Here is a 24,297-nt window from a genome sequence, read left to right on the forward strand (position 1 = left end):
CCCGTGACTCCACTTTGCAATTTTGTCAATGTTGGGTCAATGTCGTTTCTTCGTGATTATCCGTATTTATTGTCCTTTTCATGCAACAACGATTCGAAAATCATATTTTCTTAAATTTTCCAACATGTTCGTCCTTTTTCTTTTCGGAAATTGGTAGGATAAACCTTGGCCCTCGTGAGAGTAATAATGCAATCTAAAAGACTTTCTCGAACCTCAGATGCACGTCTCTTTAACATCTTCGTTAAAGGTATTAATATATCCAATTTAAATATGATATCCGATTAAACTGTGTTCGCAAAAAACATCACTGGTTATATTCAGATTTAAGAAATAATGTCCGATCAAATTTAAATTAAAATCAGATTTAGTTTTTAATAATATTCCATAGCTAATGCCCTTATGTTTTAATTCAGATTTTGATGCTACTTTTTCACCCAAATTTAAACCTGACTATGTGAACAAAAAAAAAAGAAAAAAATTTGCTCCTTGGCTGGAAATTTCCAGCTCCACTGATCAAATGGTCCAAAGTGTAAAATGGAATGAGTCACGTTGTCTACCTAACATGTCCATCAAATGCATTGACGCATTGACTGGCGGTCAGCGGCCATGCAATCTATGAATTTAACGCACCGATGACCTCACTTACCATATCTTATCGCGATATTTTCAGGATATAAACAACACTATGAGCAGCGTCTAGATATAATTATCAGGCGGAAAAAGAAAAGAAGAAGATATCGGCCCTTATTAGCCCTATAAAATGGAGAGACGATTGCCGCCTTCTCCATGCAGATGATCATTTGAGTTCGAGCCAGCTTACTACAATGGGCTGCTGGATTTCATTCTTCTCACTCTCAACTTTCCTCCTGGTAAGTGCTCCTATTCATCAACACCCACAACGCTGCAAACACCATGGTCTCAAACAAGGAGGAATTTCTATTATAAAAAAAGATTCTCAGCATTAATCGAGCAGCATATATGGTGGATGATGGTTGTTTACTTTTCTTTTTGTTTTTGTTTTTGTTTTTTCCTTCTTACCAGCTTGTTGAGGCCACAAACACAAACAATGGCTCTCTCACTATAAAAGCTTACTGGAATGAGGTCTTCCCCACCACTCCCATGCCCAATGCCATTCAAGGTCTCCTACCATCCTCAACAAAGTTCTTAGGTACTCTCTCTTTCTCTCTCTCTCAAAAGCATCGCTCTAGCGAGAGTTTGGAGAAATTAGTGGTTTCTTAGGCATGTTTATACATGCCCTTTTCTTGCTTTTTCGTTTCTATCTAAGCTATTATTGAGAAGAAAAAGTTAAAATTACATTTCTACGGCTTCCCAAATTCACAGAATCACAGTTCTTGCTGAAAGGCAGGCATGCCCTCATGTTAGTTCCTAGCATTTGTAGAATGAGGAGCGTTGTGGGCGTGCACGGACTCACTGGCTGGGAAAAGTGAGTGTAGCCAGTCATCAAGGCAGTCCATTTATTTGAGGCATATTATCAAACATTCTGCGTGTATAAACGTTCAATATGAAAGTTGAAGGAAATATATTGTCGTCATTGCAGGAAGGCATCCCGCATGTTCTGCGCACAAGTCCAAATGGATTGCATATGTCTACCAGATACCATGTGTCTGTGTGTGTGCGTGTAAAATAATTGACGGCAATTTGAGACTCTTTAACCAGCTTTTGTGTGAAAGTTGTGCCTATTTAAAACTCGAATTTTTTCAAAAGCATAACTAACTAAGATTGACAAAACTTTAACTTAATTTCTTCCTGCAGGATTTGGTGGCCCAGGAATCAGACCTTGGATTAGTAGGTGGGGCGCACTGGGGCACAACCATGATTCGTCCAACGTCAATTGGTCACCGGATCTTGCACCTCTTTATTTCCTAAGAGAAGACCTCCAACCTGGTAGCAAAATGAACGTCACCATGATGATCAGACCTGAATCATATGCTTCTAGCGATGGCCGCAATGTCAGCTCTGAGCCAACCTTCTTGCCACGCCAACAAGCTGAGGCTATTCCCTTCGCATCCTCCAATCTCACTGCCATCCTTAAGATGTTCTCCATTCAACCCCACTCTGAGCACGCATCTCTTACCAGGCAAACGCTTGCCGATTGCGAGATGCCTGCACTTAAAGGAGAAGTTAAGTACTGCGCAACATCTCTGGAATCCTTGATCGATTTCGTTGTTGCTGAATTCAGAACCAGTAAGATTCACGCCGCCGTCACTTCTGTTGTTAACAGAGAGGAGGAGGTGAAAGCCAGGAGTTACAGGGTAGGTGTTGGTGGGGGGAGGCTGATGTCCCATAAAGTCGTGACATGCCATGAGACGATGTTTCCTTGTGCAGTGTTCTACTGCCACAATTTTGCAGGGACACGGCCATACATGGTGCCATTGGTTGCTGATGATGGTAGCCGAGTAAACGCCATTGCTTTGTGCCATTTTGATACATCAAATTGGAATCCTGGACACGCGAGCTTCCAGTTGCTGGGTGTTAAACCGGGAACTGTTCCCATTTGCCACTTCATTCTGAAGGATCTCGCCTGGGTCCCCAACTGACCTTCATGCTACCTCCTTAGTGTGCACGGCGGTGTCCTAATGGTAAACTAGAATGAACCGATATTAAAATAAAATGGCATTGATCAGGTAGCTTGCCTTGTGTCTGGCCGTCAGACATGTAGTCTGTCAAGTGAAGTGTAAGCGTTAAGTTAAAAATACTTAATGCAACTCCCACCCTATTTAGTTGTTATGTGATAGCTTTCCAATACACAAAGGGTCCCCCTTGTTTGCACATCTGCCCAAATGTAAGGTCTTAACATTAAGTTAAATTATTGTCTGAACTTACATATGAGCATGTAGCATTTGAAACACAGAGTATGAAAGTTTGGAAATTGGTAGTTTATATATTTGATAATGAGGCACACATCAACAGCTGAAGCCACATGTGGGCAGTTGCCTACACAGTCCCACGCAATCGATTTATTTACATATTAATTAGTCTCGTCTGTATGCATATTAATTTTATATAATTGTAATGGTGCACCTATCTATGTGTGAATTAATCGACCGATCAGTGGTCCTCAACCCAAGGATGGATGTGACCCGAACAATGATAAGTGGACGGGTGGGCTTGGAAAAGGAGGACAGGGGATGGAAGTTCTTGTCTCCTGTATTCTGTCATCGAAATGAAAAAATCATGTCATTAGATTTCCCCGCGTTTACTTTTGTTCAAGTTAGCGCATGGTGGTCAAAGAACCAGAGGCTCTGTTCTCTCTGGAATCCGTCATCCTGCTAGAGAAGGCCTTGGATCTGAAGAATGTCACAGACCAGGACATTTTTTTATGTTTGACAGCAAGGTGTTACTATAGTCGGGTATTTAACATAAGCATCAATATTATGCAATTGATCATAGAGCAGTGGCGCCTTCCCTGGTGACGAGTAACATAGTCCCAGACACCCAAGAGGACGTATGTTTCTCATCTTTTCTTTACGGGCATTGTCAAGTTGACTACTTAGTTACCAATTGATTAGAAATTAACACACATGGTGATGCCTTTTGTTTATAGGTTGGATTTCCATTACAGTTTATTTAATGTATTTTTTTTCATATAAAAATGGGGCTGGATTGATTGCTTGTATGAAAAGGGCCTTACTCTTGATCTCATTTGTATACACCAAGATTTTCAGGTTACAAACAACATTGTGAATAATATTCAGAACATTTTAATATTTCTCATCACCATGTAAGATGAAATCTTTAAGTCATTTGGATGTCTCAGCTCTCCAATTGTATTGCAACTGGCTGCATGCGTGAGACATATATATATATATATATATATATATATATATATATATATATATATATATATATATATATAGATATATATATATACTTGTTGAAGCCACAAACAATGGCCCGTGATCATAAATGCTTATCAGAACCACCACGCCCAATGCCAATGCCATTCGAGCTCTCTTACCATCCTCTGCAAAGATATCGGTATGGTTAATAACAAAAATACCTCCAGTGCACAAAGAAAAAGAAAACTTTTTTATAAGGACAAAAATGAAAATTGAAAAAAAATAAAAAAAAAATAGAAAAAACATTTTTTTAATTGCAAAAATGTCCCCTCTGTTCTTACCACGTATATGTGTAGAGTATGCTGCGTACACAGCAACGAATCAAAAATCTTTTATATGAGCATATTTTTTCGAAACGTATTCTGTCACAAAGAGATGATAGGATATTTTTTAGATTCGGTCACAGAGAGATGGTAGAATATTTTTCTTATTCATGCGCTGCATTTTTGACCTAACTTTAAGAATGAATGGTAGAATCGACACGGGTTTGGATAACTCAAGCTTTACCAACTCAAGTTCTTCTTAAAAGGAACCACAATTCTCTACAAATTTGCAAACTAGACGCCCAACAAAATTGAAAAAATTGCATCCCAAATTTCTTACACACCAAATTGGTCGATCCGCTAATTTTAATAAACCTAAATCATCTCCGTTTGCGTAATTATTATGTCACTGAAGCCAGTGGTAAGGCTAAAGGCTGACCGAACTTAATAATATACAACATATTAGTGGACAAATTTTTCATGTGTCCGTATGGTTAAAAACAAAAATACCTCCAGTTCAGAGTGGAGATAAAAAAAAAAAAAAAAACATTTTTGTAAGGACAAAAATGAAAATAGGAAAAAGTAAAAAAAAAATAGAAAGAACATTCTTTTTAAAAAAATTTACAAAAATGTTCCCTCTGTTCTTACACTTTGTGTAGTGTATGCTGTGCGCGCATCAACGAATCAAAAATATTTTCTATGAGCATATTTTTTTGAACGTATTCTGTCACAGACAAATGGTAGGATATTTTTTAAATTCTGTCACAGAGAGATGGTAGGATATTTTATAGATTCATGGGGTGCATTTTTTGACCTAACTTAAGAGGGAATGGTATAAATCTACAAGTGTCGTATGGTTAATGACGAAAATACATTCAGTTCAGATAGAAAAAGAAAACTTTCTTGTAAGGAGAAAATCGAAAAAAAGTAAGATGACGAGAAATAAAAATTACAAAAATACCCCTCTATTCTTACAACATATTTGTGTTGTGTACGCTGCGCAACAACAATGAATCGAAAATCTTTTCTATGAGCATATTTTTTGAAACGTATTCTATCACATATAGATGCTAGCATATTTTTTTAGGTTCATGGGGTGCATTGTTTTGACCTAACTTAAGAAGGAATGGTAGAAATCGACAAGTGCAGTTGAGTGCTTAAAACAATTGGTCCAACATGTTCATCCCACTCATTTTCACATTCTGGTGAAAATGTGCAGTTTATATATATAATATATATATATATATATATATATATATAGCAGGATCTATGGAAAACAGTAGAACTGGACCCCATTTGCAATTTGCTTGCTGACACATATATATGGCTAGCAGTTGCAGAATTAAGAGCAAAAGAAGAGAGGAAAGCTTCAGCTTTGGATGCTTCTGTAAATTTGCTAGTGTTCATTACTGTCTATTTATGGACCATGGACTGAACCTAACAGCAGGAGACTCAATTATCGATGGGGACATGGAGATAATTGGTGTTTGCAAGTGGGTTCACATGTCTCTGACTCCCATCAATTTCTTATTGTTGTTTCCATTGAGAGAGAGAGAGAGAGTCCAAACGGAGATGCAAGGCCCAACTGCAAATAATTTTGGTCAAAGCCTTTGGTCCATATGAAACTATCCCAACTGTTGAGACAATGTTCATGAGACAATTACATTTTGTTATGGCTGCCAAAGGGCCATTAAAGTTAAAGACAACATCAAACCGTGACAAAACCATCTAAACTTTCTTTATACAATAACCAACAAGGGTGTGTGAAGATGGTTGGAGACACTGTGTACCGACCGACAAGACAACAATATCGTGGTGGAGCTAATTAAACGTTTTAAAGATTTAAACGCCAATAACTACGTAACCGACGAGAATTATAATTATATTAAAGATATATCATCTACACGACTAGACTCCAACCAGGTTTGCTACGCCAGATAAAAGTGATGGAAGATTCATTTTGCTTGTATTAAAGGAATAAACCAATACAAGTTTGTGTTTGGTGCACGTAGGAACGACTCTTTGCCTGTCATATACTTGGCACGTGACAAGCTATAAGACAAGGAAGCCTGCCATAATCTGACGACTGTACTAAGAGTTCACTCCAGCTCAGTATGAGTTGAGTTGAGTTTGGGTTAAGCCCCCCACTAAAACGATTAAAAATTTTATTTTTTCTTTTCTTTTAGTAAGTCCAAACAAACATGATTTTAGCAATTCCTTCCTTTTTATGTCAAAACAAGCTTTATAACATAATTACAAAAAATGTTTCGGAGTTTTAAATAGTGAAGTTTTTTCGGGTATAATACGGCGGGCTTGAAAAATATAAAAAAAAAACAAGGAAAAAATGATATTTAAAAAAAATTTAAAAACTAAAAATGAGAAAAAATAAAATAAGTGACAAATGATAACACAAATATCAAAAGACAAGTAAATTTGTAAAAAAAAAAAAAAAAAAAACTGTTTGGCATTAAAGAAATGAAAAATGAGAAAAGCGAAAAAAGTTTTTTTTTTTTTTTCAACTTTTTTCTCAAAAAATGGGCTTTTATTAGTTTTAAACGACATTTCATTTTCTCACGTTTTTTTTTAAATTTTATTAAAAAATAAAGTGTTTTTTTATGTCTATTTTCGTCGTTTCGTTTCTTTTCTATTTTTTTTTTTTGCTTTTCTATTTCCTTTCCTTTCCTTTCCTTTCTTTTCCATTCTTCCATTTCTTTTTTCCTTCATCCTCCATCCTTCCATTTCTTTTTCCCTTCATCCAAACAAAGCCTAAAGCCTAAGGTCCATTGGTGGGACCTTTTTGCTATCCAATATTGCGTTTGAGTCTAAATGGATAACATGAGATCATTCTTCTGCCTCTCAGCCCTTTTCCAAGATTGTGTTTGCTATTCTTCATTGTCCTTATCGTCCCTCCTCCATCGACATTCGACAGTGAGCCCCATGATTCATAAAACTTGCCAGTGAGGGCCAATACTGAGTTCGAGACCTCCAACAACGGGGATCTACTACAAAATATCGGTCCTTATTAGCCTATAAATTGGAGAGACAGTTGCCGCCTTCTCCATACAGTTCGAGCCAGCTTGCTGCAATGGACAGCTGGATTTCATTCTTCTCACTCTCAGCTCTCCTCCTGGTAAGTGCTCCTATTCATCAACTCCCACAACACTGCAAACACCATGGCTCAAACAAGGAGGAATTTCCATTATCAGAAAAAGATTCTCTCAGTATGAATCTAGCAGCATATATGGTGGGTGATGGTTGTTTCTTTTTTTCACCTTCTTACCAGCTTGTTGAGGCCACAAACAGAAACAGCAGTAGCTCTCTCACTATAAAAGCTTACTGGAATGAGGTCTTCCCCAGCACTCCCATGCCTAATGCCATTCAAGCTCTCCTACCATCCTCTACAAATATATCAGGTACGCCCTTTCACTCTCTCTCCGAAAAGCGTCGTTCTAGTAATGGTTTGGAGACATTAATGGCTTCCTGGGCATGTTTATGGTTGCCCTTTTCTTACTTTTCAGTTTTATCTAAGCTATTATTGAGAAATAAAATGTTAAAATTAATTTTTTCTATGCCTTCCCAAATTCACGGGATCACAGTAATTGCAGAAAGGCAGGCAGTTCCAACGCTCTCGGAGACCTTCGCGTCTAACCATTTGGGGGTGGGGGGCGCATGCCCCCACACGCAAACCACTTGGTCAAAGGAGCGCCTACTGGCACCACCAACCAAGGACATAAGCTTGTCGGTCTCATGAGTCGGCCTAGTTGATTGGATCGACCAGCCAATCAATCGTTTTCTCTTTTTTGTAAAATCTGCCGTATCTTGTGAAATGCATATTCCAAATTCATATAAAAATGACATTTTATTTTGTAACATTTAAGGACCATTAGTTGGAACGTTTGAGCCTAAATGGATAACACGATCTCCTTCTCGCTCTCAACCCTCTTCCTAGTAAGTGCTCATTGTTTCTCGTCCATCCCTACGATTGAGGCACAGTAGAACTTGCGAGTGACGGCCACCCAACCTGCCGGAAACTGAGGCGGTATCTGCCGTCTTTGGCTTTCCCACATCGCCGCACACATGTCCCAAACGGGGAAGCATGCTTTCCCATAACCATGCACCTCTTTTCGTCACTAATGCGACTTGAATTGCAGAATATATGGTGGATGACGACTGTTTCCCTTTTTCAATCTTAGCAGCTCGTTGGGGGCCACAAACGATCATAAGTTCTTACTGGAATGAGGTCTTCCGCAGAAACCCCATGGCCAATTCCATTCGAGCTCTCCTGCCGTCCTCTAGTACTCTATTAGTGGTCCGCTTATTTGATAGTTTTCCAAAAAAAAAAGAAACATTCTTTACTCTTGCCCGTCATGACTAAACTAGTGCAGGTGAATTGAGACCAGGGAATTATATATATATATATATATATATATATATATATCATAGTCAAACAAAACGTGTTACTTTTAAAAAAATGTGATAAATTAAATGGCAGTTTAAAATTTGAAAAAAAATGCTTTTTTTTAAAAGGTTAAAAATGAAAAAAAGGTTTTAAAACTTTTTTTTTGTGTTTTTCACATTTTTTTATTTTTTTAATGCCAAACAGTTTTTTTTATTTTTTATTTATTGCAAATCTACTTATCTTTTGATGTTTCTCACTTATTTTAATTTTCTAATTTTTTAAATTTTTAAGAAATTTCATATTTTTTCTTTTTTTTGTTTTTTTTACACTCACCGTATTATATTTGAAAAAAACCATTTAAAACACCGAGATGTCATTTGTGATATATATATATATATATATATATATATATATATTAAGAAATAAGATTGACCAACTAGCGTTTTTCACTTACAGAATTTGGTTATAGATATGGTGGCCCTTTTCGCTATCGCTATCGCTGGATTCAGAGGTGGGGTGTGTTGGGTAATGACCACGAACAGTCTAAGCGTAACCACGAACAGTCTAAGCGTAATTGGTCACCGAACCTTGCACCTCTGTATTTCTTAAGGGACGACCTGCAGGCTGGTAGCAAGATGAACGTCACCATGATGATCAGCCCGACAATAATAGATGGTTCTAGCGGTGGTATCAGCATTGAGCCAACCTTCTTGCCACGCCAACAAGCTCAAGCAATTCCCTTCTCCACCTCCAATCTCACTACCATCCTTATGATGTTCTCCATTCAACCCCACTCTGAGCATGCATCTCTTACAAGCCAAACGCTAGAAGATTGCGAGAGGCCTGCACTTAAAGGAGAAGTTAAGTACTGTGCAACATCTTTGGAATCCATGATCGATTTCGTTGTTGCAGAACTTGGAAGCCATGAGATTCATTCAGTGGTCACTTCCGTTGTTAACAAAAAGGAGAAAGTGAAGGCCAAGACTTACAGGGTAGGTGATGGAGGGGGGAAGGTGATGTCTCCCAAAGTTGTGACATGCCACGACGTGACGTTTCCTTATGCCGTCTTCTACTGCCACAATTTCCCGGGGACAAGGCCATACATGGTTCCATTGATTGCTGAGGATGGTAGCCAGGTGAATGCCATTGCTTTGTGTCATTTTGATACATCAAAATGGAATCCTGGCCATGCCAGCTTCCGGTTTCTAGGCGTCAAACCTGGAACCGTTCCCATTTGCCACTTCATTGTAAAAGATCTTGCTTGGGTCCCTAACTAATCTACATTCTACCTCCTTCCTTCCCAACCTTTCCTTGATCTGCCTGGAGAGCCCTTGAATAATAAAATCCAGGGGAGAATTCCTCTGCCACCCGTTTATGGTTTTGATGAATGATTTTCTAGAGTTCATGTAATGGGCCAATTGACCAGGTTGTTTTGTAAATTAGTCACGCTATAATGGTTTCCATACATGCATAGTTTATCTTATTTTAGACATGAAACGCCAATGAAGATCTGAGAATGGTTTCCATATATGTACCCACGGGAAAATTTAAATTTTCATGAGGTGTGCATTTTTTTTTACCTAACTTAAGAAGAAACGGTAGAAATCGACACGTGTCTGCCTAACTCCAGCCGACCAACTCAAGTTCTTATTGAAAGGAACCTCCACTTCCCTACAAATTTGCAAACTAGACACCCAACAAAATTGAAAAAATTGCATCTCAAATTTCTTACACCCCAAATTGGTCGATCCCCTAATTTTAATAAGCCTATATGATCTTCATTTACATAACTATTCTGTCTTTGAAGCTAGTGGTAAGGGCAAGGGCGGACCGAACCTGATTTACAACATATTAGTACACAAAATTTTCGTGTGTCGATGTGGTTAAAGACGAAAATACCTCCAGTTCAGAAAAAAAAAAAGTTTTTTGTAAGTTCGAAAATGAAAATAAAAAAAGTAAAAAAGACTAAAATGAACATTCTTTTCTAAAAAAAATTACAAAAATGTCTCCTTTGTTCTTACAGGACAAACTTTTTATGGGTGTTCTAGGGCCCGAAACATTCACAGTGAAGAATATCTCTGCTATCAAGCATGATTAAACAGATTTTTTAGGAGCCTAAGTAAACTGCTAGTCTGTTTATCTCACTTAGAGGATCAGACGGCAAGCAAGCGCGCAAGCGAGATAGAGAGATTTCACCAAGTAACATAAACCACACGCCGTCTTATTACTAATAAGGATAAGAATAATACAATGCCCAGAAAATCACATGAACTCAAAGATCCATATCCCTAGCCTCTCCTAAAAATAATGAAAAATGGAACATGCAAATGGAAACGAAAAATAGGAAGCTCCAATCTAGAAGGACCCAGCAGAAGTGGCACATGAAATGAGGAAGACGATAGCGAGTGTCATGAGTGAAGGAGCGGAGTTCATGGGCCTCTATTGGTTGGAGGATTAACCGATGCAGATGTCCCTCCAATACCAACCAGTAAAGAATGTATATTCAGATCATAAATCAACATATATAGCTCGTTTAATTTTTAGGTCTTCAGCTGGGTTCAAGCTTTATATGAACCCAGACCCAAGTGATCTTAGACCCAGGGTAAATTGGTCTTGATCAACTGGTGTAGCTTTATATGAACCCAGACCCAAGTGAACTTAGACCAGGGTAAATTGGTCTTGATCAACTGGTGTAGCTTTATATGAACCCAGACCCAAGTGGGCCAGTGCCTGATCTTAGACCCAGGGTGAAGTGGTCTTGATCAACTGGGTCTAGCTTTATATGAACCCACAGCCAAGTGGGTCAGGACCTGATCTTACACCAAGATCCTCTTCATTACCTGTTGGTGTGGCTCGTGAACCGTTCGGAGCAGATGGCAAGACCGAGCTTGGTGGTGCAGTAGTTAGAGTCGAAGGAGAAGCAGTGGAGGAGCCGCCATTGATAGCTGCGAAAAAGAGGGAAAGAGAAAAGTTAATGCTAGAAATCTGCAGTTGAGACTTTAAAACAATTGGTGCAAGAAGTGGAAATCCAACAATTTCATCCCACTCGTTTTCACATTGTGGTGAAATGTCCAGTTCATTAGTTCATTAAGTACCTCTATGGCTGTGGCTATATATATATATATATATATAGCGGGATCTATCAAAAACAGTAGAACTCGACCCCATTTGCAATTTGCTTGCTGACACATATATATGGCTAGCAGTTGCAGAATTAGGAGCACAAGAAGAAAGGAAAGCTTCAGCTTTGGATGCTTTCTGGATAAGCCCTGTAAATTTGCTAGTGTTAATTCCCTCCTCTCGATGCACCTTTCCGTTTTCCACTCTCTCATCATGGGTCGCCTTCCATATTCTTTTTCACTATTACTGTCTATGTATGGACCACGGACAGCAGGAGACTGAATTATCGATGGGGACATGGCGGACTTTGAGATAATTGGTGAACTTGGAGATACTTGGTGTTTGCAAGTGGGTTCACATGTCCCTGACTCTCATCAATTTCTTCTTCTTGTTACCTAACAGCAGAAGACTCAATTATCGATGGGGACATTGAGATAATTGGTGGACTTGGAGATAATTGGTGTTCGCAAGTGGGTTCACATGTCCTTGACTCTCATCAATTTCTTATTGCTGTTTTGAGAGAGAGAGAGAGAGAGAGAATCCAAAGGGAAGGCAAATGCCAGCAGCAATAATTTTGGTCAAAGCTTTTGGTACATTTTGTTATCTAAACTTTTTTTATACATAAAAAGAATGACCAACAAGGGTGTGCGAAGATGGTTGGATTGTTTTTTTTTTCACATTAAAACTGCTTTCTTTCTTGCTTTCTAAATTCAATGGAGAGAGACACTCTGTACCGACAAGACAATAATATGGTGGTAGAGCTAATTAAATGTATCGAGAAGACAATAATGTGGTGGTGGAGATATAGAAAACTCTTTTGTAAGGACAAAATGAAAATAGGTAAAAAGTAAAAAAAACTAGAAAGAACATTCTTTTTTTTAAATTACAAAAATGTCTCCTCTGTTCTTAAAATCAGATTTAGTTTTTAATAAATATTCTATAGCTAATGCTTATATATTTTGAAAGTCAGCTGAATTCTACTTAAAATTCAGATTCAAATATTGAATTAAGAATACGAAATTGGATCTCAGATTCATATTTTGATACTACTTTTTTTCATTCAAATTTAAACCTGTCTATGTGAACAAAAAAAAAGCAATATAACTGAAAGTAGATCCCATTTGAATCTGATCTGTTAACATCCTCAATCTTCCTAAGCATATGTTGGGTGCAACATGTTGGTATCCCTTTTCATAGAGACAAAATTAATGCACTAAAAGCAGTCTCCAATTTAAGATCTTTTCTGTACATTAATAGGAATGGACAAAAGAAATTGACAAAAGAACAAGTACACATGTAAGATTGAGCTCGTATAGAATGAACAACGATCGAAAGGGCAAAAAAATAATAACCTGAAATGGATCACATGCTCTAGGTCCACAAGTAAGCGATAACGCGGTCCATTTCTCATGAATTGGGTCTTCTCGTCAACAAAAGTCCACTCTCCAAATCTTGTCACGACCCTCAAGTCTCCCTCCCACCTTTATATTTATATTAATGAATTCCAAATAACAGTCTATCTCTGTGGCACCAGAAACGATGGCATCAACCATGAGAACGGAGTCGCTGCTGCAGCTTTTGTTCTTTCTTTTGAGTATATGTTCACCAAGAAACACGGCTGCTCAGCCGCTAAAGGCAGAAGCAGAAGCGCTTCTCAAGTGGAGAGACAGTCTCCAAGCTGCCCATCTACTGAATTCTTCTTGGTCGTTCCTCAACTCTAACTATCGCCCCTGCCACTGGGATGGGATAGCATGCGGCGGTGACAACACGAGTATCGTCAAGATAAGTCTTCAAAACCATGATCTTCAAGGTACGCTCGACCATTTCGACTTTGCTGCCTTCCCAAGTCTTGCATATTTGGATCTTAGAGGTAACAATTTTTATGGAAGCATTCCCGATGGTATAGGCAACCTCTCCAAACTTTCCTTCCTTGACCTGTCGGTGAATCAGTTTTCTGGCAGCTTACCGGAAAGTATGGCCAATCTTAAGAACCTTGTTTCTATAAACATGTCATTCAACTCGCTCACGGGTCCTCTCCCTACTTCTATTGGACAACTGCCTAGTCTTGTGAATTTAATCATCAGTGACAACCTTCTGACTGGTGCTATTCCTCAGACGATAGGAGAGCTTAAGAATCTCAACTTCTTGGACCTTGATACGAACTCACTTACAGGTTCAATTCCAGCCCAAATTGGAAATTTGTCCAATCTGCACCTTCTGTTCCTTGAGGACAATTTCTTGACTGGCACCATTCCACCTGAACTATGGAAGCTTAGTAAGCTCACTCAGTTAGATTTGACATCTAACTTTCTTCCAGGTAGAATCCCTCCTTCGATAGGTAACATGTCTAATCTTTACTTCTTGGCTTTGAACAATAATAGCCTTTCTGGTTCTCTACCTCCGCAGATGAAAAATTTCACGAGTCTAGGCTTTTTGTACCTTTCACAAAATAATCTCTCTGGTTCTTTACCATCAGACATATGTAAGGGTGGTAAACTCATCCAATTTGCCGCTTACAACAACCATTTCTCTGGACCAATACCAAAAAGCTTGAGGAATTGTACAAGCTTGTCTAGACTTAGATTACATGGGAACCAACTTAATGGCAGCATTTCAGAGGCATTTGGATCCTACCCCAACTTGTCCTACATTGACATGAGCAACAATCAATTAACAGGAGAGCTCTCACAAAACTGGGGCGGATGCCCTAGACTTGAACACTTGGATTTCTCTAACAACCACATCACTGGCAAGATCCCAAGTTCGATATCCCAAATGGCACAATTGAAGGAGATAAATATTTCTACCAATTATTTAACAGGAGAGGTTCCAGGAGGAATAGGGGAACTGTCATTCTTGTTGAAGATGGACTTGAGCAACAATCAAATTTCAGGGGGCATACCATTTGAGATTGGCAGGTTGACAAAATTGCAAGAACTGGATTTATCATCCAACAACATCCAAGGACCAATACCTGAAGAGCTTGGGAATTGTGATGAATTGATTCTATTGAAGATGAGCAACAACAGCTTAAGCGGAACAATTCCTTTTCAGATAGGAAACTTGGCACAATTGCAGATACTACTAGATCTTAGCAATAACATGCTATTGGGGTCGATACCAAGCCAACTTGGGAAGTTAAATCGTCTGGAGAGACTCCGTCTTTCCCATAACAAGCTTGTGGGTACAATACCATCATCATTGGTCGGAATGAGTAGTTTGACGTCAGTCGATTTGTCCTTTAACAATCTCACGGGGCCTCTTCCAAACAACCCTGCATTTCTGAATGCTTCAACAGAATCATTCATAGGTAACCTTAACTTATGTGGAGGACATGCCTTGCAGCTATGCAAGCCTCCCTCAGAGGTAAAAAGTCAAAAAATGATGTCCATTATTATTCCAGTAGTTGCTGTGCTCATTCTTATATTCCTTGTTATTGGAATTTACAAAGTTTGGCCAAAAGCGATGCAGAGGCAAGACAAAAGAAGCATTCTTGCCGAAACAAACCATGGAAAGGATCTATTTTCTATATGGAACTATGATGGCAAACTTGCTTATGAAGATATTGTCAGTGCTACAGACAATTTCAGTGATGAGTATGTTATTGGTAGAGGAGCACATGGAAGCGTTTACAGAGTTGAACTGCCCACAGGTCAAATTGTGGCTGTCAAGAAGTTCAACCAAACCGGTAGTGATATGTTAACAGACTTGGGCTTCAGAAATGAGATTAAAGCATTGACAGAAGTCCGCCACAGGAACATAGTCAAGCTCTATGGATTTTGTAAGCATCCTCAATGCTCATTCTTGGTGTATGAATACATAGAGAGAGGAAGCTTGGCAAGCATACTAAGCAGCAACGAAGCCTCTGAAAGATTGGACTGGCCAAAAAGGGTGAACATCATAACTGGAGTTGCCGATGCTTTGTCATATATGCATCATGATCACTCAGTTCCAGTAATTCATCGGGACATCTCTAGCAAGAACATCTTGTTATATCCCGATTTCGATGCATGCATTTCAGACTTTGGAACAGCCAAATTACTGAACCCAGATTCATCAAATTGGACTGGCCTTGCAGGGACACACGGCTACATGGCACCAGGTACGCACTAGAATTTTTTGAACATGCAGCGATTTTTGCTTTAAAGTGGCCTTATTCCATTAGATCCATCAATAAACTTTGTTTGTTTTTTTGTGGGTGATAACTAAAGATGACTACTTTACTGCAGAGTTGGCATACACCATGAGAGTAACAGAGAAGTGTGATGTCTACAGCTTTGGGGTAGTAGCTCTTGAAATTTTGATGGGAAGGCACCCAGGAGAACTATTATCATCTTTGGTTATTCTCACAAGGCAAGAGCTTGATGTAAAGCTCAGGGATATGCTGGATCAACGAATACCAGCTCCAGGGGACCAAGAAGCAGAGATGGTGGCTGCTGTAGCCAAGCTTGCAGTCATGTGCATAGGCATGAAACCGGAATCACGGCCTACAATGCGCTCTGTTTCTCTGCATCTTTCCTCTCCCAGCAGAAAGCATTATTTGTTCAAAGCCTTACAAGACAATCACTCAAACAGATATGATGCATCATGAGAATGACCTACACAGCTGTTCAGATGCGGCTTCTTTGTTCAAAACCTCAGTGTACCATTTGAGTAGGCCGGGTAGCCTCGTCCAGGTGAATGTTGTAAAAAGAGTAATTACACACTCCCAGAATTTTACATCTTCAAAAGTGGGGGGGCATTTGCCTCTCCAAGTAGGTCTTGCGCTAGAATTAGAGGATTTGCACAAATTGATTGAAATGGCTCGGAAATTGAAGAAAAGATGCTTGTTAATTTCATGATGAGAGGAGTAGTAATGATAAAAAAATTATCAGTTATGCATATTTTTTCCCAAGTTTTCATGAAGTCGTAATTCATGAAGAAAAGATGCTTGTTAATTTTTCCCAAGTTTTTTGACATGTTTACGATACTAAATTAGACAAAAATGGTTGAACAAAATTAAATATTTCAGAATTGAAGTTGCTCGTTTTCACGAACCGTTTTAAGAACGCGACATACCACAGGTTTGAATCGGACCTCCCGTTAAATAAATCAGAAAAGAAACTTCAACTCTAACTAACAACTGAATTCGATTTGGTTGCATATTCAATTCTAACAAACATCACATTCCAATTAGATGCAAACATTCAAATTCATTGTGCATTTACCAAATCCCGACAAGCAGCATGTGATCAGTTAAATCAAATGATTCAGAACCAATTTTTAGTTGTCTGCCATTTCTTTCGTGATCATGACCTAAAAATCTGTTGAGCTATAAATTTACATGGTGACATGTTTCTTGAGAGACGCAGAAAGAATATAATTAATAGAGTTTACATGGTTCAAGATCGTCCTCTCTAGCCATATGGGCGGCGCATTCCCCCACATGCGGGGCACTTGGTCAAACCTTGTGCTCACGGAAATGGAAATTGAAGCTCCTACTGGCACCACCAACCCAAGATGTAAGCTCATGAGTCGGCCAAGTTGATTGGATCGACCAGACACAATCAATCGTTTTCTAATTCTGTAAAATTTGTCGTATCTTTTGAAATACATATTCCAATCATTATAGATTCATATCAAAATGACATTTTAAATTGGATATTTTGTAATATTTAAGGACCATTGGCTGGAACCTTTTTGCTATCCAAGATTGCGTTTGAGCCGAAATGGATTACATGATCTCCTTCTTCTCGCTCTCAACCCTCTTCCTGGTAAGTGCTCATCGTCTCTCCTCCATTCGAGTAGCGAGCCCTACGCATCAGGCACTGTAAAACTTGCAAGTGCGGGCCACCCTACCAGCCGGGAATTGAGGCGGTGTCTGCAGTCTTTGGCTTTCCCACATCGCCACACACAAGTCTCGAACCAGGAAGCATTCTTTTCCATAACCAAGCAATCTTTTGGCACAAAGATTGCATTCTTTTCCATAACCAAGCAGTCTTTTGGTACAAAGGTTGCCTCCATTAATCCGACTTGAATTGGAGTATACATGGTGAATGACGACTGTTTCCTGTTTTCAATCTCAGCAGCTCGTTGGGGCCACAAACGATGGCGCTTCTACCATAAGTTCTTATTGGAATGAGGTGTTCCCCATAACCCCCATGCCCAATGCCATTCGAGCTCTCCTGCCATCCTCTCCAGAGATATCAGGTACTCTATTAGTGGTCCTCTTATCTGTTAGTTTTACATATATATATATATATATATATAGCATTGACTAACTAGTCTTTTTCCCTGATTTGCTCAGGATTTAGTCGTGGTCTTCACCACTATGACCAAGTGAGACCATCTCCTCGTGGTCAAGCCTGGGTTAGAAGGTGGGGTGTGTTGGGGCATGACTACGATCAGTCTAAGCGTAATTGGTCACCGAACCTTGCACCCCTGTATTTCTTAAGGGACGACCTGCAGCCCGGTAGCAAGATGAACGTCACCATGATGATCAGCCCGACAATAATAGATGGTTCTAGTGGTGGTACCAGCATTGAGCCAACCTTCTTGCCACGCCAACGAGCTCAAGCAGTTCCCTTCTCGACCTCCAATCTCACTACCATCCTTGAGATGTTCTCCATTCAACCCCACTCTGAGCATGCATCTCTTACAAGGCAAACACTTGAAGATTGCGAGAGGCTTGCACTTAAAGGAGAAGTTAAGTACTGTGCAACATCTCTGGAATCCATGATCGATTTCGTGGTCGCAAAACTCGGAAGTAGTGAGATTCATGCAGTGGTCACTTCAGTGGAAGTAGTGAGATTCATGCAGTGGTCACTTCAGTGGTTAACAAAGAGGAGAAAGTGAAGGCCAAGACTTACAGGGTAGGTGATGGAGGGGGGAAGGTGATGTCTCCAAAAGTTGTGACATGCCACAACATGATGTTTCCCTTTGCCATCTTCTACTGCCACAATTTTCCGGGAGCAAGGCCATACATGGTTCCATTAATTGCTGACGATGGTAGCCGGGTGAATGCCATTGCTTTGTGTCATTTTGATATGTCAAAACCACAACATGATGTTTCCTTTTGCCGTCTTCTACTGCCACAATTTTCTGGGAGCAAGGCCATACATGGTTCCATTGATTGCTGACGACGGTAGCCGGGTGAATGCCCTTGCTTTGTGTCATTTTGATACGTCAAAATGGAATTCTGGCCATGCCAGCTTCCGGTTACTAGGCGTCAAACCTGGAACTGTTCCCATTTGCCAGTTTATTGTAAAAAACCATGCTTGGGTCCCCAACTAATCTATCTGCATGCTACCTCCTTAGTTCCCAACCTTTGCTTGAGAGATTTGGAGAGCCCTTCAATAAAATCCGAGGCAGAATTCCTGTATCACTGGTTTATGGTTTGGATAGATGATTTTCTAGAGCTCATGGGATGGGCCATGTACCCACTGAGTCCTTCGAGTGCTCCCCTGTTGCAGACACCAGGCAAAAAACAGTAGGCACCGGATCACATGGCTTTAATATATTAATATGGCTTTGAGATGAATTATTTTTATCAATATGGCATGAGAAATTGATCGATCCCTAGCTCTTCCGCAGAGATGTTAGCTTGTTAAGATTCGCTTCGCTTTCCTCCATCCGGAAGACCACATGCTCCACCAGAAGCCAAAAGCGTCTTTCCATTACTCAAGTCGCCGGTGGAGCGCGTGAAATCCACTCACCATTTTTTTTCCAATCGTAAAAGAGAGTCTGGTCGTGTCCACTGCGCAGTTTCTTTCTGAACAACCATGGGAAGAAGAAGATTCGCTTTTGGAAAATGAGTAGAATATCAGCCCAACGACACCTCGCGTGACTCCACCTTGCAATTTTGTCAATGTTGGGTATACGTCGTTTCTTCGTGATTATGCATGTTTATTTTCCTTTTCATGCAACAACGAATCGAAAATCATAATTTTTAAAATTTTCCAACATATTTGTCTTTCTTTTTTTTGGAATTCGGTAGGATAAACCTTGGCCCTCGGGAGAGTAACAATGCAATCTAAAAGGCTTTCTGGAACCTCTTTAGCATCTTAGTTAGAGATATAAAAAGGTACCTAATTAAGAAATCTGGTTAGATTCAGATTTAAGAAATAATTTCCAATCAAATTCAAATTAAAATCAGATTTAGTTTTTAATAAATATTCCATAGCTAATGCCTTTATGTTTTGAGTTTCAAATTCGGATTCAAATATTGAATTCAGATTATGAAATTGGATTTCAGATTCAGATTTTGATACTACTTTTTTTCACCCAAATTTAAACATGGCTATGTGAAGAACCAAAAAAAAAAAAAACCCATATAACTGAAAGTAGATCCCATTTGAATCTGATTTGTTAACATCCTTCAATCTTCCTAACCACTAATTTGCTGATTCAGTTCCCCAGCTTTTTTTTTTTCTGAAGAAAAAATGAATTTCCTCCTTGGCTGGAAATTTCCAGCTCCAGTCCAAAATGTAAAATGGATTGAGTCAGGTCGTCTACCTAACATGGATTGACGCATTGACCCGCCCCAGTCAATCGGTCAGCGGCCATGGAAAATATGCATTTACCTGATGGAGTACCTCACTTACCATATCTTATCGCGATATTTTCAGGATATAAACAACACTATGAGCAGCGTCTAGATATAATTATCAGGCGGAAAAAGAAAAGAAGAAGATATCGGCCCTTATTAGCCCTATAAAATGGAGAGACGATTGCCGCCTTCTCCATGCAGATGATCATTTGAGTTCGAGCCAGCTTACTACAATGGGCTGCTGGATTTCATTCTTCTCACTCTCAACTCTCCTCTTGGTAAGTGCTCCTATTCATCAACACCCACAACGCTGCAAACACCATCGTCTCAAACAAGGAGGAATTTTCATTATCAAAAAAGGTTCTCAGTATTTATCCAACTCGAAGTGCAGCATATATGGTGGATGATGGTTGTTTCCCTTTCTTTTTTGTTTTTTTTCTCCCTCTTACCAGCTTGTTGAGGCAACAAACACAAACAGTAGCTCTCTCACTATAAAAGCTTACTGGAATGAGGTCTTCCCCAGCACTCCCATGCCCAATGCCATTCAAGCTCCCATACCATCCTCTTCAAAGATATTAGGTACTCTCTCTCTCTCTCTCTCAAAAGCATCTAGTAAGGGTTGAAAGTAACTTTTTGAAAGAGCTGCTGTCATTGCTGCGAGAACTCATTGAATCGAGTCTTCAATTTAGAGAAAGAAGCTACCAATTCTTTTCTGTTCACAAGCAAAAGGTGTGTAATCTGAAGACACGGCTAAATTTGGTGGGAAAATGGTTTCGGCAAACGTTTGTGCACAAAAAATGATAAATTTTATTGTTTTTGGTGCGGTATTTTTTATTTTTATGCCACAACAAAAAAAACACTCCATTTTCTGGAACATATGGACTAGAGAACTAGTAGTATGTCATATATATATATATATATATAATCGAGTTTTTCCAAATCATAACTAAGTAAGTTGACAAAACTTGTCCTTCTTAATTACTTCCTGCAGGATTTGGTGGCCCAGGAATCCGGCCTTGGATTAGTAGGTGGGGTGCACTGGGGCAAAACCATGATTCGTCCAACGTCAATTGGTCACCGGATCTTGCACCTCTTTATTTCCTAAGAGAAGACCTGCAGCCTGGTAGCAAGATGAACATCACCATCCATGATGATCAGACCTGAATCATATGCCTCTAGCGGTGGCCACAATGTCAGCTCTGAGCCAACTTTGTTGCCACGCCAACAAGCCGAAGCTATTCCTTTCTCATCCACCAATCTCACTACCATCCTTAAGATGCTCTCCATTCAACCCAACTCTGAGCACGCATCTCTTACTAGGCAAACGCTTGCCAATTGCGAGATGCCTGTACTTAAATGGGAAGTTAAGTATTGTGCAACATCACTGGAATCCTTGATCGATTTCATCGTCGCAGAATTCGGAACCAGTGAGATTCACGCCGCCGTCACTTCTGTTGTTAACAAAGAGGAGGAGGTGAAGGCCAGGAGTTACAGGGTAGGTGTTGGTGGGGGGAGGCTGATGTCCCATAAAGTCGTGACATGCCATGAGACGATGTTTCCTTGTGCAGTGTTCTACTGCCACAATTTTGCAGGAACACGGCCATATATGGTGCCATTGGTTGCCGAGTAAACGCTATTGCTTTGTGCCATTTTGATACATCAAATTGGAATCCTGGACACGCGAGCTTCCTGTTGCTGGGTGTGAAACCGGGAACTGTTCCCATTTGCCACTTCATTCTAAAGGATCTCGCCTGGGTTCCAGATGACCTTCCTGCTACCTCCTTAGTATGCGCCAGCCGTGTCCTAGTGATAAACTAGAATGAACCGATAGAAAATAAAATGGCATTGATCCGGTAGCTTGCCTTATGTCTACGACTCTTTGACACGACTCTTTGTCGTTTGGCGTCAGAAAGCTATAGCTTGCCTTATGTCTGCTGCTCTTTGCCGTCAGACGTGTAGCCCAAGTCGCGTCAAGTGTAAGCATTAAGTTAAAAATACTTGATGCAACTCCCACCCTATTTAGTTGTTATGTGATAGCTTTTCCAATATAGAATGTGTCACGCTTGTATGCTCATCTGCCCAAATGTAAGGTCTTAACATTATGTTAAATTATTGTCTGAACTTATATATGCATGTTGCGTTGGAAACATAGAGTATGGAAGTTTGGAAATTGGTAGTTTATATGTTTGATAATGAGGCACGCACTAACGGGGGAAGCTACATGTGAGCTTATGTGGGCAGTTGCCTACACAGTTCCAGCAATCTATTTATTTACATATTAGTTAGTCTCATCTATTTTTATACTAATTTTATATAATAATATTGGTGCACCTCAAAAATTATTTGCTTATTATCTACGGTGACCGTCATTCATTTTATTATGAATTGGTTGCGATGACCATGTGGGCAAGTCTGTTTGTCTTCCTTTATTCTCAGCTGCTAGACACATGCTCTGGACCTATCAATCGAATCTATTGTCATTGTCAGGAAACTTGCTGAATGCTTTGCACCAGATTATCTTATTTCATGTTGTTTTACTCCAACCGAAATTCATGGAGAAAGGAAGAGAGAAATATCAACCATGTACACCTGTAAAGGAAACCCAACCTTATAAGCTGAGACCTCTGCCCTGCATGAAAGGTGAAAAAACAAAAGAAAGGCAAATGAATTATGAACTGTATACGCTGAAAGGCGATGCATCGTACATGTATACAAAAACAGAGTATCTCTGTTTACTTGTCTACACAAACCTCTTCGTTGAAAAAGATGATAAAAAAAAAGGTTGGACGCCATACATGGTCAATTTTACTGAGCTTTCACTGCCTTCATGCTCAAAATAGACAAGATTCTAATATTATCTGCCCTGTTTTCTTGGACGTCTCAAACCACAACTTTTTTAACATCATCACCATATTAACATATGCAGATTTTTAAACATTTTCCAACACCATCACTATATTAATTTGTGATGCAGCTATTTTAATTAGTAAATCGCCATATGGCCCTCTATAAGCAAAGGCGTCACCATACGTGTTAATTTTTTATGCAATGGGTAACAAGCAGTCAACTTGACAATGCCCGTAGAGAAAAGATGAGAACCAAACACTTCACGAGAAGGCGCCACGCTCTATGATCAATTACACAATATTGATGTTTACGTTGAATACCCAACTAACGTAAGAAAATGTCCTGGTATGTGATCTTCTTAAGATCCAAGGCCTCCTCGTGAAGGGTGACGGGTTCCAGAGAGAACAGAGCCTCTGGTTCTTTGATCACCATGTGCTATTACCATTTCGATGACAGAATACAGCGACAGATCTTCCATCCCAGCGGCGAAATCTAATGGCATGATTTTCCCATTTTGATGACAGAATACAGAGACAGATCTTCCATCCCAGCTTGCCTTCCTTTTCCAAGTTTTCCATATTCACCGTCCACTTATTGTTTGGGACGTCGATCTTTGAGTTGACGACCATTGATCAGTTGATTAACTTGTCATATTTGGAGGAAAGATATTGAACATGTCTCCTGTATATGTCATGACATACAAAGGAACAATAAATCGAGAAAATTAACAAGTAACCGCTCAAACCTTTGACATATTTATAAATCAACGAACATCAGGGGTGGTTCAATCCCATGCTCAAATTCAAGAGGCAGATCGGCTCCTTCCGAGGGGCGGAGGAGTGTGGGCAACTGCCAGAGTAGGATACTGTCAGTCCACCAGTCCTCCCACCCAATACATAGTAAAATGATCTGTCACAGCGGTAGAGAATAAAGGAGGAGAAACGAGAACAGAAAGAGCTGGGATCTAAATGCTTAGGTTCAGCCATTTCCGGCAATCGCTTAACAATAACTATAATTTTTTGTTGTTGAAAAGATTCATACCCTTTTATATGACAACACATATTAGTTGCAGCACACGTCTTTTGGGTCGCCTGGTTCTAAACGACGACCACATGCTAGTGTCTATAGAGTTGGCATGAAAGAAGACAAGAATTGTTTGATGATAGAGATGCATTCAAGAACAATGAAATATTAGGACTAACTTGACAAAATCAAGTTAAATCGTAACATTTTAATGCTTGTTATCCCGATGCATTTGATGTAATAAAGCATATTTGAACT

General features: G+C 39.5%; 5 protein-coding genes and 1 pseudogene across 5 annotated transcripts; all 6 read left to right on the forward strand.

The window, feature by feature from the left end:
- Positions 1-724: 724 nt before the first annotated feature.
- LOC116265796 (BURP domain-containing protein 5-like) lies at positions 725-2,901 on the forward strand. The gene is made up of 3 exons (XM_031646739.2): positions 725-869; positions 1,042-1,168; positions 1,774-2,901. Exons 1-3 carry the CDS (start codon positions 825-827, stop codon positions 2,556-2,558), a joined length of 957 nt encoding a protein of 318 aa, XP_031502599.1. The 5' UTR covers positions 725-824; the 3' UTR covers positions 2,559-2,901.
- A 4,112-nt stretch (positions 2,902-7,013) lies between these two features.
- LOC116245453 (BURP domain-containing protein 5-like) lies at positions 7,014-9,949 on the forward strand. The gene is made up of 3 exons (XM_031616991.2): positions 7,014-7,253; positions 7,407-7,536; positions 8,979-9,949. The coding sequence occupies exons 1-3, from the start codon at positions 7,209-7,211 to the stop codon at positions 9,797-9,799; spliced, it is 996 nt and encodes a 331-aa protein (XP_031472851.1). The 5' UTR covers positions 7,014-7,208; the 3' UTR covers positions 9,800-9,949.
- A 3,232-nt stretch (positions 9,950-13,181) lies between these two features.
- LOC116266749 (probable leucine-rich repeat receptor-like protein kinase At1g35710) lies at positions 13,182-14,095 on the forward strand. Its single transcript, XM_031648112.1, has 2 exons — positions 13,182-13,959; positions 14,049-14,095. Exons 1-2 carry the CDS (start codon positions 13,182-13,184, stop codon positions 14,093-14,095), a joined length of 825 nt encoding a protein of 274 aa, XP_031503972.1.
- A 246-nt stretch (positions 14,096-14,341) lies between these two features.
- On the forward strand, positions 14,342-16,233 carry LOC116266809 (MDIS1-interacting receptor like kinase 2-like). Its single transcript, XM_031648239.2, has 2 exons — positions 14,342-15,744; positions 15,872-16,233. Exons 1-2 carry the CDS (start codon positions 14,418-14,420, stop codon positions 16,231-16,233), a joined length of 1,689 nt encoding a protein of 562 aa, XP_031504099.2. The 5' UTR covers positions 14,342-14,417.
- A 1,117-nt stretch (positions 16,234-17,350) lies between these two features.
- Positions 17,351-18,914, forward strand: LOC116266874 (BURP domain-containing protein 5-like). Its single transcript, XM_031648357.1, has 4 exons — positions 17,351-17,395; positions 17,708-17,831; positions 17,929-18,454; positions 18,734-18,914. The coding sequence occupies exons 1-4, from the start codon at positions 17,351-17,353 to the stop codon at positions 18,912-18,914; spliced, it is 876 nt and encodes a 291-aa protein (XP_031504217.1).
- A 2,402-nt stretch (positions 18,915-21,316) lies between these two features.
- On the forward strand, positions 21,317-21,987 carry LOC116266932 (BURP domain-containing protein 5-like; annotated as a pseudogene).
- The last annotated feature ends 2,310 nt before the right edge of the window (positions 21,988-24,297 follow it).

This window comes from Nymphaea colorata, chromosome 1 (assembly GCF_008831285.2).
Source record: "Nymphaea colorata isolate Beijing-Zhang1983 chromosome 1, ASM883128v2, whole genome shotgun sequence".
NCBI lineage: Eukaryota > Viridiplantae > Streptophyta > Magnoliopsida > Nymphaeales > Nymphaeaceae > Nymphaea > Nymphaea colorata.

What these genes read in the sequence shown, in the direction of transcription:
- LOC116266749 (XM_031648112.1), top strand. Translation starts at nt 13,182, where the DNA reads ATGGCATCAACCATGAGAACGGAGTCGCTGCTGCAGCTTTTGTTCTTT. An exon ending in GACATCTAACTTTCTTCCAG is followed by an intron (nt 13,960 to 14,048) that starts GTAGAATCCCTC and finishes CTACCTCCGCAG; the next exon opens with ATGAAAAATTTCACGAGTCT.
- LOC116245453 (XM_031616991.2), top strand. Translation starts at nt 7,209, where the DNA reads ATGGACAGCTGGATTTCATTCTTCTCACTCTCAGCTCTCCTCCTG. An exon ending in CACTCTCAGCTCTCCTCCTG is followed by an intron (nt 7,254 to 7,406) that starts GTAAGTGCTCCT and finishes CCTTCTTACCAG; the next exon opens with CTTGTTGAGGCCACAAACAG. An exon ending in ATCCTCTACAAATATATCAG is followed by an intron (nt 7,537 to 8,978) that starts GTACGCCCTTTC and finishes TTTCACTTACAG; the next exon opens with AATTTGGTTATAGATATGGT.
- LOC116265796 (XM_031646739.2), top strand. Translation starts at nt 825, where the DNA reads ATGGGCTGCTGGATTTCATTCTTCTCACTCTCAACTTTCCTCCTG. An exon ending in CACTCTCAACTTTCCTCCTG is followed by an intron (nt 870 to 1,041) that starts GTAAGTGCTCCT and finishes CCTTCTTACCAG; the next exon opens with CTTGTTGAGGCCACAAACAC. An exon ending in ATCCTCAACAAAGTTCTTAG is followed by an intron (nt 1,169 to 1,773) that starts GTACTCTCTCTT and finishes TTCTTCCTGCAG; the next exon opens with GATTTGGTGGCCCAGGAATC.
- LOC116266874 (XM_031648357.1), top strand. Translation starts at nt 17,351, where the DNA reads ATGGATTACATGATCTCCTTCTTCTCGCTCTCAACCCTCTTCCTG. An exon ending in CGCTCTCAACCCTCTTCCTG is followed by an intron (nt 17,396 to 17,707) that starts GTAAGTGCTCAT and finishes TTTCAATCTCAG; the next exon opens with CAGCTCGTTGGGGCCACAAA. An exon ending in ATCCTCTCCAGAGATATCAG is followed by an intron (nt 17,832 to 17,928) that starts GTACTCTATTAG and finishes TGATTTGCTCAG; the next exon opens with GATTTAGTCGTGGTCTTCAC.
- LOC116266809 (XM_031648239.2), top strand. Translation starts at nt 14,418, where the DNA reads ATGGCACAATTGAAGGAGATAAATATTTCTACCAATTATTTAACAGGA. An exon ending in ACACGGCTACATGGCACCAG is followed by an intron (nt 15,745 to 15,871) that starts GTACGCACTAGA and finishes ACTTTACTGCAG; the next exon opens with AGTTGGCATACACCATGAGA.